Source organism: Branchiostoma lanceolatum, chromosome 1, assembly GCF_035083965.1.
Source record: "Branchiostoma lanceolatum isolate klBraLanc5 chromosome 1, klBraLanc5.hap2, whole genome shotgun sequence".
NCBI lineage: Eukaryota > Metazoa > Chordata > Leptocardii > Amphioxiformes > Branchiostomatidae > Branchiostoma > Branchiostoma lanceolatum.
Window position 1 is genome coordinate 2,822,967 of NC_089722.1, and position 16,992 is coordinate 2,839,958.

The 16,992-nt window shown below is 43.7% G+C and overlaps 1 protein-coding gene across 1 annotated transcript in view; it reads left to right on the forward strand.

Annotated features, from left to right (window-relative positions):
* Window positions 1-10,442: 10,442 nt before the first annotated feature.
* Window positions 10,443-16,992, forward strand: part of LOC136427469 (RING finger protein 17-like) — a 28,111-nt gene continuing 21,561 nt past the window's right edge. The window contains exons 1-6 of the mRNA XM_066416753.1: window positions 10,443-10,566; window positions 13,156-13,215; window positions 14,344-14,459; window positions 14,956-14,981; window positions 15,613-15,724; window positions 16,232-16,404. Coding sequence (XP_066272850.1) covers window positions 10,485-10,566; window positions 13,156-13,215; window positions 14,344-14,459; window positions 14,956-14,981; window positions 15,613-15,724; window positions 16,232-16,404 — 569 coding nt within the window. The 5' untranslated portion in view covers window positions 10,443-10,484. The remainder of the gene's footprint in view (window positions 10,567-13,155; window positions 13,216-14,343; window positions 14,460-14,955; window positions 14,982-15,612; window positions 15,725-16,231; window positions 16,405-16,992) is intronic.

Genomic DNA, 16,992 nt, shown 5'->3' on the forward strand with positions numbered 1-16,992 from the left:
GACCTGCGACGACTCCTTGTGGAAGAATAGCCAGGGGCCGCGTAACAAAACTGGTGACAAGCATGAGGAGGATGTGCCGGGCTGTGGTGACAGTGCATGGCTGGTGTATTTAGTATTAAGCCACATTCATTATAACTGAGGCTCCTTTACGCATTTTTTTTGTTTGGATGAAGACTATCCTTGGCTTTCATATTAATGTGTTTTGTTGATTTGAGTTTCATATTACCCTCGTACAAAAGCCATGTGCTACCAGAGGAAGAAAAAATACTGAATTGAGCGTTTGACATTAGTAGGGTAATCTGGGCACTTTTTTCATGTGACCTGCTCGTATAAGCAGGTCTGGTGCCTGTTGCATTAATTTACAACCATATCAAGTTTGAAATCATGGGAAAGAAAATCACACAAGCTGTGTAATGATATATAAATCATTGAAATTGATCAAGAAACAATGGAGATATGATCGACCAAAGTTAAGTTTCCAAACTTTTTGTGCTGAGTTTATATGAACCCCTGCTCCAGGGGCAGGACATCCCCGTGTTGGGCAGCCATGTCGCAGGGCCAGACCTCTTCTATGTACAAGTCGTAAGTCATGACTATTACATAATTATCCAGGGTATCCTAGTCCTATATATATATGAACCCCTGCTCCAGGGGCAGGACATCCCCGTGTTGGGCAGCCATGTCGCGGGGCCAGACCTCTTCTATGTACAAGTCGTAAGTCATGACTATTACATAATTATCCAGGGTATCCTAGTCCTATATATATATGAACCCCTGCTCCAGGGGCAGGACATCCCCGTGTTGGGCAGCCATGTCGCAGGGCCAGACCTCTTCTATGTACAAGTCGTAAGTCATGACTATTACATAATTATCCAGGGGTATCCTAGTCCTATATATATATATGAACCCCTGCTCCAGGGGCAGGACATCCCCGTGTTGGGCAGCCATGTCGCGGGGCCAGACCTCTTCTATGTACAAGTCGTAAGTCATGACTATTAGTAATTATCCAGGGGTATCCTAGTCCTATATATATATATGAACCCCTGCTCCAGGGGCAGGACATCCCCGTGTTGGGCAGCCATGTCGCAGGGCCAGACCTCTTCTATGTACAAGTCGTAAGTCATGACTATTACATAATTATCCAGGGGTATCCTAGTCCTATATATATATGAACCCCTGCTCCAGGGACAGGACATCCCCGTGTTGGGCAGCCATGTCGCGGGGCCAGACCTCTTCTATGTACAAGTCGTAAGTCATGACTATTACATAATTATCCAGGGTATCCTAGTCCTATATATATATGAACCCCTGCTCCAGGGACAGGACATCCCCGTGTTGGGCAGCCATGTCGCAGGGCCAGACCTCTTCTATGTACAAGTCGTAAGTCATGACTATTACATAATTATCCAGGGGTATCCTAGTCCTATATATATATGAACCCCTGCTCCAGGGGCAGGACATCCCCGTGTTGGGCAGCCATGTCGCGGGGCCAGACCTCTTCTATGTACAAGTCGTAAGTCATGACTATTACATAATTATCCAGGGTGTCCTAGTCCTATATATATATATGAACCCCTGCTCCAGGGGCAGGACATCCCCGTGTTGGGCAGCCATGTTGCAGGGCCAGACCTCTTCTATGTACAAGTCGTAAGTCATGACTATTACATAATTATCCAGGGGTATCCTAGTCCTATATATATATGAACCCCTGCTCCAGGGGCAGGACATCCCCGTGTTGGGCAGCCATGTCGCAGGGCCAGACCTCTTCTATGTACAAGTCGTAAGTCATGACTATTACATAATTATCCAGGGTATCCTAGTCCTATATATATATGAACCCCTGCTCCAGGGACAGGACATCCCCGTGTTGGGCAGCCATGTCGCAGGGCCAGACCTCTTCTATGTACAAGTCGTAAGTCATGACTATTACATAATTATCCAGGGGTATCCTAGTCCTATATATATATGAACCCCTGCTCCAGGGGCAGGACATCCCCGTGTTGGGCAGCCATGTCGCGGGGCCAGACCTCTTCTATGTACAAGTCGTAAGTCATGACTATTACATAATTATCCAGGGTATCCTAGTCCTATATATATATGAACCCCTGCTCCAGGGGCAGGACATCCCCGTGTTGGGCAGCCATGTGGCGGGACCAGACCTCTTCTATGTACAAGTCGTAAGTCATGACTATTAGTAATTATCCAGGGTATCCTAGTCCTATATATATATGAACCCCTGCTCCAGGGACAGGACATCCCCGTGTTGGGCAGCCATGTCGCAGGGCCAGACCTCTTCTATGTACAAGTCGTAAGTCATGACTATTAGTAATTATCCAGGGTATCCTAGTCCTATATATATATGAACCCCTGCTCCAGGGGCAGGACATCCCCGTGTTGGGCAGCCATGTAGCGGGGCCAGACCTCTTCTATGTACAAGTCGTAAGTCATGACTATTACATAATTATCCAGGGTATCCTAGTCCTATATATATATATGAACCCCTGCTCCAGGGGCAGGACATCCCCGTGTTGGGCAGCCATGTCGCAGGGCCAGACCTCTTCTATGTACAAGTCGTAAGTCATGACTATTACATAATTATCCAGGGTATCCTAGTCCTATATATATATGAACCCCTGCTCCAGGGACAGGACATCCCCGTGTTGGGCAGCCATGTCGCGGGGCCAGACCTCTTCTATGTACAAGTCGTAAGTCATGACTATTACATAATTATCCAGGGTATCCTAGTCCTATATATATATGAACCCCTGCTCCAGGGGCAGGACATCCCCGTGTTGGGCAGCCATGTCGCGGGGCCAGACCTCTTCTATGTACAAGTCGTAAGTCATGACTATTACATAATTATCCAGGGGTATCCTAGTCCTATATATATGAACCCCTGCTCCAGGGGCAGGACATCCCCGTGTTGGGCAGCCATGTGGCGGGGCCAGACCTCTTCTATGTACAAGTCGTAAGTCAATTACGATCAACCAGGGTTGTCTTATATGCACCAGTCATAAACGTAGGGTTTAGATCTGCTTGGAAGATGAGCATCTTAAGAAGGGACGGTCGTTGTAGCACTCAATAAAAGAAAATGATGTGTGTAAGAACGACTAAAGGAAAAAACGGTCAAACAAATATGGATCAATAAATGAATTAGAGTGATTGATTGAGGCTGTGAGTCAGTCAGTAGATGAACTTTTAGAGATGGAGAAAAGGAAGCTGAGTGAGTGAGTGAGTGAGTGAGTGAGTGAGTGAGTGAGTGAATGAACAAATGAATGAATGAATGAATAAATAAATGAATGAATGAACATACGAATGAATGAATATATTGTATACACATTACCTACCTGTGTTTGACTCATACCTCTACTTCGGCACTGCCTGGCTGTTGTTTCCAGCCTGACCCTAAACTTAAGTTGAAGTTGATACTGTCTACTGTGTGATCCTCAGATCAGTGCTGCAGAGGCTCAGTACATGAGAGACATGATGGCTCAGATGCAGGAGTTGTACAATAAACAACAAGGGGAAGAATGACGCTTCGTTTTAGGGGTCGTTCTAACTCTCAGTAAAACAGAGTTTCTAGCCCACTAAAACACTGTTGGAGGACTTACGTGCGAAGTGGAAAGAGACAAGAACCGAGGGAGTGCAGAAGAACTCATTAGACTCTGAAAAACGGGCCGAGTGCCGAAGAAACAGGACCGACGCGAGAGGTGTGCAGCGCCCCCCTCCCCATCGGAGTGACGCTGTACTCAGCCCAGTACCATCAACGGGCCCGGTGAGTATCTAGTACTTGTTTCCGAAACATTAGCTAGAGCAAAAGACGTTTAGTATACCTTGATTTTTATATCCGTAACACGTGTACTGCCGAGTATTCTTTGTTTTACAGGGCGGAAGGAAGCCAACCTAGGGGGCCTTGTCCGAAGGACGCCAGCTGCAGCGGCCTGCCAGCGCTCAGAGAAGACCAGACATGGAGGATGAGCGGACTGAGGAGCAGTGGAACGCGTATCCAGACATGGAGAACGAGGAGCTGGAAGGCTCAGGAACATGGCTGAAGGGGATGGAGGACATCTCCTTCGATGACGACCCAGAGACACCAAGACAGGTCCTGCAATTGGTGAGAAGCCACATTGCAGGACTGGACAGGTGTACAGCAAAGAAGAAGGTCCTCGCAGCCAGCAACGACGATGAACATATCCTGAACCATACAAGAGAGGCGCTGATTGCTATTGCCAGACGAGAGAGGCCGGGTTGTCCTCAGGGACAGCCCAGGAAGAGAACCTTCAGGGCCAACACCGAGCCGGTCGCTAACAGGTTAGCAGAGGATGTGTGTACTTTATTCCAGTTCATAGAGGGGGAAAGAAACCTGGCGGAAGTAAAGAAAATATTCCCCCATGGAACGCAGCAGAGTACATGGAAGAGCCCAGCAATCACACGAAGCAGAACTCTGAATCCAATACTAGAACTAGGAGAAAATGAAGAGGATAATGACGTCGTAGCCAAGATACTGGCAGAAAATGCAAGTCTGAGAGAGGTACTTAAGAAGGAGGTGAAGGAATTGAAAGGGAAAATTGAGAGCTTGAACAACAAGCTAAGACGCCATGAGGAAGCCAGAGATGACGTAACAGAACACTGGGACAGACATCAAAAGAGTACCCAGGAGGAAATAGCAGCGCTTAAAGGATCACAACTTGTGATTGCAGAAGAGATGGAGGGCATGAAATCAAAGCTGAAGAAGTCTGAAACCACCCAGATGAGAATGCAGACAACAGTTGCAACCCACAACAACAAGATCAACTCAGTAGAAACAGAGCTCCAGGCTCTACAAGGCTTCTCTAAGAAAGCTGACACAGACAAAGAGGCAAAGATGGGCAAAATTACAACATATGTACAGAATCTGGCACACTCACTTGAAGAAAGATTGAGAGAGCAAGAGTACGCCCTGTCAAGGACACACCAAATGGTACAAGAGATAAGGGCCAGGTGCAAAGATCTCGAGACCTCAAGTGCTGTATGTGTCACAAGTGAAACAGCAGACCACATCTTGAGAAATGGAGACAACAGCAACCAAACTGGTGGAGACAACAAGAGACTTGGTACAGGGGTTAGACTTGTGAAACATACTGAGGAGCCCTCGACCACAACACAGGGAGATACAATAACCTCATACCTGCAATCTGCACGCCATGAGCAACGGGGCTCAGACAGCCCAGCAGAGAGGCAGGGAAACCAACAGGGCAAAGAAAAGCAGAATGAGACAAGGCGGTCTAGAGATGGAAATGAGACTGAAAGCGAGAGTGGGGAGAAGAGTACTAGAAGTAATGACCATGCTGGCGAAACCAATGTTATCAATTTAGATCCCAGCCCAAGAGGAAACACTGATTCAAGGGGCATAAGAGGAAGAGACAGAACAACAGATATGAAGGCTACATGCAGAACCCCTGACTCACCAAGCAGCACAGATGAGGGGAGTAATACATGGCCACTGACAGCCAAGAAGGGCCTAGGACAGATTTATACAGGAAGTCAAAGTTCGAGTACAGGGGACAGAAACAAGGCAGAGAGCCCAAAACCACAGAGAGACCCGTCAAGACTGAGAAGTAGTCCACAAGGAACAAGGAGACTGGAATGCACACAGAACAAGACATACAAGGAAGCAGTGATGACACATGTGCAGCAAGAGTACTCCCCTATAAGGAAAAAGAGACCAAGTCGTTCACCACATTCGTTAACATGCCCTACCAGAACCCAACAATACAGCAACGAACACAGAAGGCTACAGACAGGGAGGAACAACATCAACTGTGCAGACAGCCACACTGACTTCTCAGATTTTGTGGGTATTGGGAGAAACCGAGTGCGGAGAAAGAGGTTCTTCCTGGGCTACATGAAGAAGACAGAAGCAGAGAGCCTTCAGAGCATGATACACAAGTATGCTCAGAGTAAAGGAGTACAATTATCGTTTGTGAGAGTCATGAATAGTAGACAAAAAGACATAGCGTTTGCCAGAATCAATGTTCTACTGCACCAGGCACATATGGTGGTGAAGGAAGACTTTTGGCCCGATGGGGTCAAATGTCGTGAATGGATGTCAGAGAAGAGGTACAAAAGCAAGGGTGACAACACTGAGGGTGGTGGTGAGAGAAACCAAGCAACAAGAAGCAGTCCTTTGACAGGGCCAACAGACTCAGAGGTCACACAATGATTGCCACTACTACAGCAGACTCATCCAAAGAGCTAACAGTTGGCTGCTATAATGCCAGAGGACTAGTGACAGCACTGCCATTCATAAGGAAACAGCTGGCTCATATAGACATCCTTGCAGTTACCGAACACTGGCTATACCAAGATGCACTACCAGAACTTGACAAAGTAATGAATAGCCACAGAGGGTGGGGGAGAGCAGATAACCGGCTAAAGGAATTCAAACATACCACAGGTTGGAGAAGAGGGCAAGGTGGAGTTGCCTTACTGTGGAAGGAGAGTATTGATTATGCAGTACACAAACTGGAAGATGGCAATGACAGGATTATTGGAGTGAGAGTTAGACTCCAAAGCGGCCAGAAAATCTTTGTCTTTGCAGCCTATATGCCACATAGTGGCTTGGCAATAGACAACTACAGAGAGCATTTAGACATTATGACAGAACTATACAGAAAGTATGAAAATGAAGGTGAAGTGATCTTTGTCGGAGATTTTAACGCAGACCTCGGCAAAAAGGGAGGCCCAAGGGGCAGAGGTCAGCCATCCAAACTGGGCAAAGAACTATGGGGCACACTAGATGAACTGGACTTGTTTTCCCTTAACTTGAGCCATCTCTGCAAGGGACCACTCCATACCTTTCAAGCTAATGGAGACAAACACTTGTCCACGATAGACCACATCCTCATACCTTACTCTCTGTTAACAGAAGCAGTCTCATGCAAAGTGATTGGAGATTGCAGCCTCAACTTATCAGATCATAGCCCCATAGTTGCCTCATTCGTCAACAAGCCAAATGAGTTCGAAGAAACAGTGATCAGACCAAAACTCAACTGGCATAGAGATGGAGACCAGACACTCAAAGAGGCTTACAAAAAAAGAGTGAGTGAGAGGCTAGAATCGAATAGTGCTCCAGCCACATGGTCAGCAGGGTCCATAGAGAAAGATCTTGATACAATAACAACAATACTGAGAACAACAGGAGAAGAAGTGATACCCGCAAATAAGTGTAAGAAACACCAGAAACCCTACTGGTCACCAACGCTGACAGAAGCGCACCAGCAACAAGTGAGCGCTTGGATGCAATGGAAAGAAGGGGGAAAACCAAGGGAGAAAGAGAACCAACTGTACAAGGCTTACAAAGAGAGGAAGAACCAGTTCAGGTCAGAACTGAGGAAAGCAAAGCTCTTACAAGAAGCCAAACAGAATGAAGAGCTGGCAGCCCTAGCAGCATCTAATGACAAAGAGTTCTGGAAAAAGATCAGACAGAGAAAGGGCAGAACCAACAGGCCTCAAGCAGTAAAAGTGGGGGAACAAGTCATCAACAATCCCAGTCAAGTGAGAGAAACTTGGGCAAGACACTTTGAGACACTGGGCAACGAACAAGAAGAGGAAGCCATGCGCTTTGATGAAGTACACAAGAACCAAATCACAGAAGAGGTAGCCAAGATGGAAGAAGAAAGCTACAGCAACCTGGAAGGGATACTGGAAGAACCCTTCTTCCCACAAGAGGTAGCCTCTGTTTGCAAGGGTTTGAAGAATGGAAAGAGTGGAGGCAAAGATGGCCTGGTATACGAGCACATCAAGTATGGAGGTGAAGCATTGTGGGCCCGTTTGACAGGGCTGTTCAATGCAATAAGAGAGAAGGAACACATCCCAAAGGCCTTTAAAAAAGGACTGAAGATACCCCTCCTCAAGCAAGGTAAAACCAACAAAACAGACATGGACTCACACCGGGGTGTGACACTGTTACCTGTCATTTCCAAAGTATGGGAGAGGACATTGTTTAATAGATGGAGTCCTTGGCTCCATGATAGAGGTATACCTCACCAACTCCAGAGTGGGGGACAAGTTGGATGCAGCAACATCACTACCGCTTTCATCGTGAGAGAAGTGACCAACCACTACATGGAAAGAGGGAGCCTAGTATACGGTTGCTTCCTCGATACAAAGAAAGCTTACGACACAGTCTGGCTGGAGGGAATGTTGTTTAAAATGTACAAGAAAGGAGTAAATGGCAGACTATGGAGACTCCTCAAGCTCATGCACACAGGTTGTACATATTCTGTCCTGCTGAATGGAGGTGTTTCCAGAGAATTCAGCACTTCAAGAGGTGTGAACCAAGGAGGTGTACTGTCCCTTACCTGCTATCTACTAGCAACAGATGATGTGCACGACGAACTACAGCTACAGTCGGGTGGAGTGAGCATAGGAGGGATCAATTGTGCTTCACCTGCCTTAGCGGATGACATATGTCTGCTGGCGAGCACACAGGCAGGTCTGCAGAGAATGATCGACACTATGGGACATTATGGAAGAAAATGGAGGTTTGAATTTGCACCAGGAAAAAGTAAATGCATCGTCTTTGGGCAGACAACTAGCAGCCAAAATGTGGCCTGTGATACAACCACATGGAAAATGGGAACAAGTTCTATACCAGAGACAGCTACAGTAACGCATGTTGGAGTACAACACACTGCCAACATGTTATCTAAAGAACCCATTGAGGCGGCATGCAGAAAAGGGAAGGGAAAGATTAGTGCGATTTTGACAACAGGCTCTGAAGGACAACATCCCAACCCTTTAATCTACAAGACCCTGTACAACACATTGGTCATTCCCAGCATGCTGCATGGCTGCGAGTTTTGGGACCCTTCAAATAGTGATCTACTCAAACTAGAGAGAGTGCACAGGAGGGGAGCAAAAAACATGCAAGGCATGCACTTTCAGACAGAGACGACAGCGTGTCTAAGTGCAATAGGAATGACAAGTCTGAAGTCAATTCTAGACAAGTGTAAACTCTGCCTTTTCGGAAAGCTGGTCAGTCTGCAAAACACTGTACTTGCAAAGAGAGTGTTCCTCCTCAGGCTGTACTCCTACATCCTAGCAAAACCAGGCAGTAAGACAAGAGGATTTGTGAATGAGTGTTTTGAAGTTGCTAAGGAATATGGCCTGGTGGAGTGGCTGGAAGGATACTGGTTGACAACAGACTTCCCTACAGTAAATGCATGGAAACATCTAGTGAAGACGACGATACAGACACAAGAGAGTGAGAGGTGGAGGGCGAGCACAGCGTCCCAAACCAACTGCCACAGGTTCTACAGAGTCCACCAGACAAACAACAAACCCCACAAGTTATGGACACTAGCAAGACAACAGCCAGAGTACCAGAGAGACCTTAAGAACCTCATACTTCTCAGTACCATCCCAACCAGACACACCGTAAAAACATGTCCAACCTGCCATGACCCTACAGAAGACTTGGTCGGTCATCTAGTCACCAGATGTTCCACTTTTAACCACTTACGACAAACCCTGGCAGAAGAAATAGCAAACATTCTGGGAGTAAGAGTCATGGTAAAAGTACACGAACAACCAGACGAGAGATTCACAGAGGTCATGCTGGGTGCCGAGATAGTGGAAGAAGTTATAGAACCAGCTGTGTGGAGCACCTTCATCACAACAACGGCCAGATTGCTCCGCCCTCTGGCAGCCATGGCATTAAAGCACGCCACCTGGAAAGAGAGGCAAAACTGCAGCACGGGGGAAGGAGAATAGAGCACACGAGAGCTGAGTACATGCATAGTATGTAAGCACATACGGGAGAAGAAGAAAGAGCTGGACTTTAACCACCCAAGAAAATCTACAACACAGTCTTGGCAGAAGCTAGGCTGCGAGTTAAACACGCGAGCTGTGGAGAGCTGAGCTGTGTGGATTCACAAGGAGTTGTAGAGAATGATGCAGAGACAATGAACTTTGAAAGTGAAACACTAAAGACCTTTAAAGAACTCTGAGAGTTATTTGTAGAATACACAGAAACAGTTTTTTATAGATATGATATGATAGATCTGATCGAATGTTTGTTTTTTAATGTCCCAATGGTCATCAGTAGACTAGACGTGTGGGGCATGGTAAACCCCTGGCAGGTTCGTTCACCTGGCCTCTGAGAGATTGTAAATATGAGTACGGAATAACAGCAATATAAGAATATAATTATTTTATAAAACAGGATTGCTATGTACCACATGTTAAGGGTCATGGCATCCCCTTTGTAAATACTTCAACTATGCATCGCTCTCCCAAGGGAGGAATAAAGTACAAGAAAGAAAGAAAGAATGAACATACGAATGAATGAATATATTGTATACACATTACCTACCTGTGTTTGACTCATACCTCTACTTCGGCACTGCCTGGCTGTTGTTTCCAGCCTGACCCTAAACTTAAGTTGAAGTTGATACTGTCTACTGTGTGATCCTCAGATCAGTGCTGCAGAGGCTCAGTACATGAGAGACATGATGGCTCAGATGCAGGAGTTGTACAATAAACAACAAGGGGAAGAATGGGGCATCCTATGTCCGCATGAAGGTATGTAATCTAGTTTTCTGAAGGTGCTTATAGCACAGTAAAAGAACCCAACACTCTTATCGAGAAGGGTACTCTCATCTCCCAAATAAACGTACCGGTACGTTTATTTTTTTCAGCCTCAAAATCCACCCAGTACGTTCTTATTTTGGACGGTACGTTTATTGTTTTTTTGAAAATCCATCGGGGCTTTGCTTACCAGAGATCCCCCTTATGTCGAAAGTTTAGTTTTCTTTCCATATTTCCCCGATATTTTTGCTCATAAATGGCTATTTTTCGACCAAATGACGTGGATTTCCCCGCCGATACAATGACCCGGCATTTGTGAAACCCTGGCGGTACTAACATATCGGTCGATCTCGCTACAAAGTAACGTTGTTATTAGGAGAAAATAAGACGGTACACTGAAGTTTTGAAATGTATTTTTCATATAAACAAGTTTGACAGTCTCTGTTTAGATCGCAAACCAAAGCACGCTGATCAGAAAACAAATTACATGTATTTTCTAGCGGCACACAATGTTTCAAGTAACGTTACACATGTAAGATTACTCACGTGAGATCAAGGAGGTTAAAATACAGCCTTTCCCAAAAACTTTGAAAAGCTACAAACAACACCTTGTAAAAATTGTGTCATAGCATTAAAAACTGTATAATCACTTTAAAAATGTACTAGAACATTTCAATCCTACCACAAACATGTACATTTAGTCCTTCGAAAATCGCCACAGTAAAGACGCAGGGCAGTGATATTCCGTGGGAATGTTTCTCATGCAAGGAAGAGCTCACCTCAAAGAAGGGGAAACAACTTTTTTTGATCTATAAATAAAACTCCTTTGCCTCAGTCAGAAATGTGCATGACAATTTAACAAAAATAATTTTCCATAGTAAAGTCTATACACAAAATTAGATTGCAATCTAGTCACCGTTATTATCACATAAAAATGCTTTTTAAAAGATCACTCCTCTACAGAGAGAGTGCCGAGGCTTTCCAAGAATTTTGGGTGTAAGCCCCGCCCCTTACTGTGTTGGTGCCGCTACCATGGCTACTGTCTGGCTCACCCTTTCACAGGCCCTTTGATGTGTAACATGAGAACCCTGTGGTTTGTTGCCACCAAACCTCCATGTTGCAACATTGTACAGGCCTGAGGCATCTAATTAACAAATTTGTTGACAATTTAGTCTCTCAAAATGAAAGTTTTTTTCTACATACAAGGGTAATTTTTGGATTTGAAATTATTTGGATTGCAACAACACTGAACCAAGGACAATATATGATAGTATTCTTAACAATATATAATAAAGTGGTTTTGTTCTATATGCAATGCATGACACAATAAATGGCAAGTTCCTCCTTTTCTGTATGGCTTTTACAAATAAATAATACTTTCACTGAGCATATATTCAGGATATTGTAATTTTCTGTTCAAGTTCTAGATGTTGATACATATCTGAAAAAGGAGTAGACTCTGAAGGTGTGAAGGGAACTGAGAAGTTTGGCGACTACTTGTGTTTGATGACGTCACTTTATACAATTTTGCTTTATACAATCACTTGCTTCAATTTCCAAGTAGAAAATGCATGTATCATGTACATTTTCACTTGTTTAAAATTGAAAGCATGGTTGGCCCCCGGTTAGGGGTCATAGCGGGGAACCTATGCCCAATTTTTCCAAAAATTTTGCATACTATACATTTAAGTGTTACAAAGAGTAGGGGTCCTTCCCAGCTGTGAGCGTATCAAACCTTACAGTCTAGTCAGGGTTGACATATTGAAAACGTGATAGTCACCTCTTATGTCAATCTTTCCACAAATGTGGTAAATCTCAATAAGTAAATCAGGCATAAACGAATAAAAAGAACCTACCTGCTTATCATCTCCTTTCCCGAGGACAGATTAGTAGCATCACTAGCATGGACACAGTTTACGTGTCAATTTGGTCATTTTCCAGGGGGTATGTTTATTCCGGGGGGTACGTTTATTAGATTTTGAAGATTTGTCCGGGGGGTATGTTTATTCCGGGGGGTATGTTTATTTGGGAGATTAGAGTAGGGATGGCCAAAAATGTGTACTGTGGCGTGACTGCCGTGCAGTTGCATGAACAGTCAGAGATTATACCCGAGGTCCTTTAAGGAATGTGGGTCACATTTCATAATTTCATTTTATGGTACAGTACCCTTAAATTTGATGCATTTAAGTTTGCGTTTTTTTAACGTTTGCATTTTTTGCGGTAACCTCTTTACCGAGAACTTAAAACAATCACAAATTCAAAGTGTTTTCCTGCCTGCTTTTAAGTTATAATAAAACCACTATAAACGTTTTCTCCTTAAAACAGAATTTAATCCCTGCAAACTGAAATCCATTTATAATATGTATGTGAAATGAAATTTTGATGTTCTGAAAATAAATTGATGAGGGTGCTTTTGATGTGTTCTATGCCTGAAGATAGCATGGTATCCAAACCTATAACAGCTTCAGAGTAGGTTTAGATACCAGGCTAGCCTGAACAGTCTTGAACATTTCAGACTTGATTTAAAAGTTGTACATTTTTGTGGTTGTCTTGCCATTTGTATTCCTATGTGCATTTCTTCAGGTATGGTGCTGGTTGCTAAGTATGAGGAAGACAACCTGTGGTACAGGGCACAAGTTGTGGGTAAGTCAAACACATGCCCTTGTCTTTTCTGTGTGGTGTCCTGGTTGTGTGTTAAATTCATATGAATTGTCCTATTACATGTGTTAGCTAGAATTTACATTGTTGAGATGATGATTTTGTAAAATTTCTAGGACTTAAACATAAATTTGAACAACATGTTGTAGAAGGAATGAGTGGACTTGTTTTGTTTCTAGATGTAAAATAAGTACTTCACAATTAGCAAAAGGTTTACCTTTAGTTAGTATGTTTTACGCATCTTATAAGACAACGGTTTCAACTGAACCTTTCTTTAGAATATGGCATAAGCCACAACTATTTAAATACAATGATTATATTTCCCTTTTGTACTGACAAGTTTTAATATTACATTCAACTAGCCGGCTGCTGCCCACCCCTGTGTCAGGGACCCCGGCAGCAGTTTAATCAAAATACCGGATACTACTACTACTATTATGCAATGTATCTTGTACATGTTTAGTTTACTCTTAGCTTATTAGGCCGTTCTACGTCGTTTCCAATGCAAATCTGGCGTTTTCCCGCAAAGAAATTTCGAGGTGATAATTTCGACTACTTAAAGAGCATAAACATGTGTCTGTCTTGTCTTGTCGCTCTAGTTTGTTCATAAGAAGACCACTTGTCTAAGAAGACCAGATTCTATAGTGCCCCATGGTGGTCTTCTTGGACAAGTTTGACTGTATTTGTTTTTGTTTCTCAGATCTGCCAGGTAACAAGCAGGTAGACATGTTTAGTTTACTCTTCAATAATTAAAAAGCATAAACTTAGAAAGCCATGTCTCTGTCTTGTCTTGTTGCTCTGGTTTGTTCATAAGAAGGCCACTTGTCTAAGAAGACCAGATTCTATAGCGCCCCAGAGTGGTCGTGTAATGCTGCGGGCCCATTTCCAATCCGGGGTCTGGCCGGGCTGTTTGCTAAAGTGAAAAATAAAAAATGCATGACTTTGTCAAGAAAATGCACAATATATGGTTAGGAGTCATTTTTTAACATTTTGTGTCTTTTGTAGTCTTCTATATCATATCTTTAGTTCCCACAAGCTGCCCGGCCGGGGCCCAGATTGAAGATGGGCCCAAAGCATTAGAGAAGTGTGACAGTGTATTTCTGTGTTTCTCAGATCTGCCAGGTAACAAGCAGGTGGACATCACCTATGTGGACTTCGGGAACTCCGCCCGAGTCACCTGCTCACAGCTCAAGAAGATCCCAGACAGGTTTCTCAAACTTCCCATACAGGTAATTAACGAAATGATCACGCAAAATATGCAATTACATGTACTAACAAGCAGTCAAATCTACTTAAAGCCATGCCTCAAAGTATCAGACTTTTCAACCTAGGATTGATGTGTTCAAAAATTCGTATTTTCAAAGAACGATCGTAGAGTGGAACTCGTTGCAACAAAGTACCGTGGATGCATCCTCGTTAGACAGCTTTAAACAATGCATGCAGTTAAGTATGCGAAGGCTAGACGTGTCAGGTTTAGCGTAATATAACCAGCTGCAGCCGCGCCGAGTGCCTGTGAAGCTGGTGCGTTAAGCCGAATGGCGTTACACCGGCTATATAGATACAGATGCAGATATCTCAGACTGAGGATGAAGCATGGCCCTTTCTTTATCTTTATGTGGATTCGACTCACTTATTTGGCAAAGCACACCAGGTCACCCCTACTCTTCTCGAAAAATGTGTTGTTTCTTTTACGAGCAGAGGACTGTGCATTGTATTTGTATCCAGGGAGAAAAACAGGTCAAGAGACCTGAGTGTGTCCGCTGGCTAAATAAATAAATGTCGTTGAATGAATGAATGAAGGTTTGATGCTCGAGGCTCATGGCTCAGAAGCTCCCTCATACACTGGGCCTGCCAGCTTAATGTTACCATCCAAAAGGACAAATGCAATCCCTTGCAATTTACATGTCTGCGCTTGATAAAGCATCGTGCTTCACCTCAATTGAGGATGACTACTTTACCTTTATCATATTCTGCTGCAAAAACGTGCAACATAATGTATACTATGGTTAGGAAATGAGCTTGAAGGAGCAATTGATGTGTATGACTGTACATTGTACTTTGAATAGAATAGAAGACGAATGTTAGTTTGTGGTAGAATGCAGATTGCCCAAGAAAGAAATGAATTGTATAAGCTTGTACAAAACCTATTTCCCTACTACACACATTTAAGTACTGAACAAAAATTCATATTCCTAATGCGACTAGACAAACCTGCCATTGAAAAACATGTCTGTTCTTTTATATCTACTATAACCGAAAAGGGAGGAGAAGTAGAATTTATTTAAAGATAGTCATATTCTTTTTGTATCCATGAACTGCACTTGTTCTTTTGTTTTGTTCTGACCCGTACTTAGCCAAGTGTGGCAGAAATGTGCAATAAAGGTCTTCATTCATTGTTTCACACCTTGTTACTTTAACATGTGTTCTCCAGGCTGTGGCCTGTGTTCTGGCAGACGTGGAGCCACTTGATGTTTCTAAAGGATGGTCTGATGAGGTCAGGAAATGGGAAAGACTTTTTTATAGCAAGTTTTCAATTATCAATTTTGACAAAATGGCTGAGAGATGTATAATTTGCTAGTATAAAACACCACTGTCCACCTATAGTACATTGTAAATACATTTTACACTGACACCAAAATTTATGTTATACACAAATGTAGGAATTTGTTTCATTGGTGTAATGATATTTTGACACAAGATACTTAAAAAGTCAGGTCTAAGAAAAAATGATAATTGTGTTTACGGTTACACAACCAACACAAGCAAAATTTGGCAACTCTAGCCTTTTTTGACTGCTAGGAAGGGACATAAAACTTTTGATCTGCATTTCAGTGGACCGTAGCTCAATCAACTGTTACCCTGCATATCTAATATTCCCTGGATGTCAAACCTTTATCGACGTATGAAGCTGTTCCACCTATTATGTACAACGTTGAAGAGATTCATCAGTCACGTGTAATAACAGTTACAAGAATACATTATGTACAACTCTTTTCTCCAGGCACGTATCCTGTTTAACCAGCTGGCCCTGTTTAAGAGCCTGGTGGTGCATGTGAAGGGGAAGACGGCTGACTCCAGGCTGAATGTGCTGCTGTACGACTCGCTCGACAAACAGACCTGCATCAACAGTCTGCTGGCAGAGGAAGGGCACGGCACCTACACTGGACAGGCTCCGTAAGTTAGATAATACAAAAAGCTATCCTTTTAATTTTTGTTTCCTGTCGTGGGTTTTTATCAACTGTCTGCAGAGGAAGGGCACGGCACCTACACTGGACAGGCTCCGTAAGTTAGATAATACAAAAAGCTATCCTTTTAATTTTTGTTTCCTGTCGTGGGTTTTTATCAACTGTCTGCAGAGGAAGGGCACGGCACCTACACTGGACAGGCTCCGTAAGTTAGATAGGCTCATACGTAAAGCTAGACTTGCTGGAGATAAAAGACCTGTATCAACAGTCTGCTGGCAGAGGAGGGGCACGGAACCTACACTGGACAGGCTCCGTAAGTCTGTTTGTTTGTATTGCATATCCGATGAACCGCCTCATGGCAGAACACACTAGGTTAACTTTGTACTGAAGAGTACAAGCTGCATATCTGGACGGATTTCTTTGATCCACTCACACTCACACTGAGAAGGACCCCTACTCTTTTAATCTTTGTTTTGTGTGATGGGTTCTTATTAAGAGACAGAGGAAGGGCACGGAACCTTCACTGGACAGGCTCCATAAGTTCTGTGAATACGCCAAAAAACAGTTACTCTAGCAA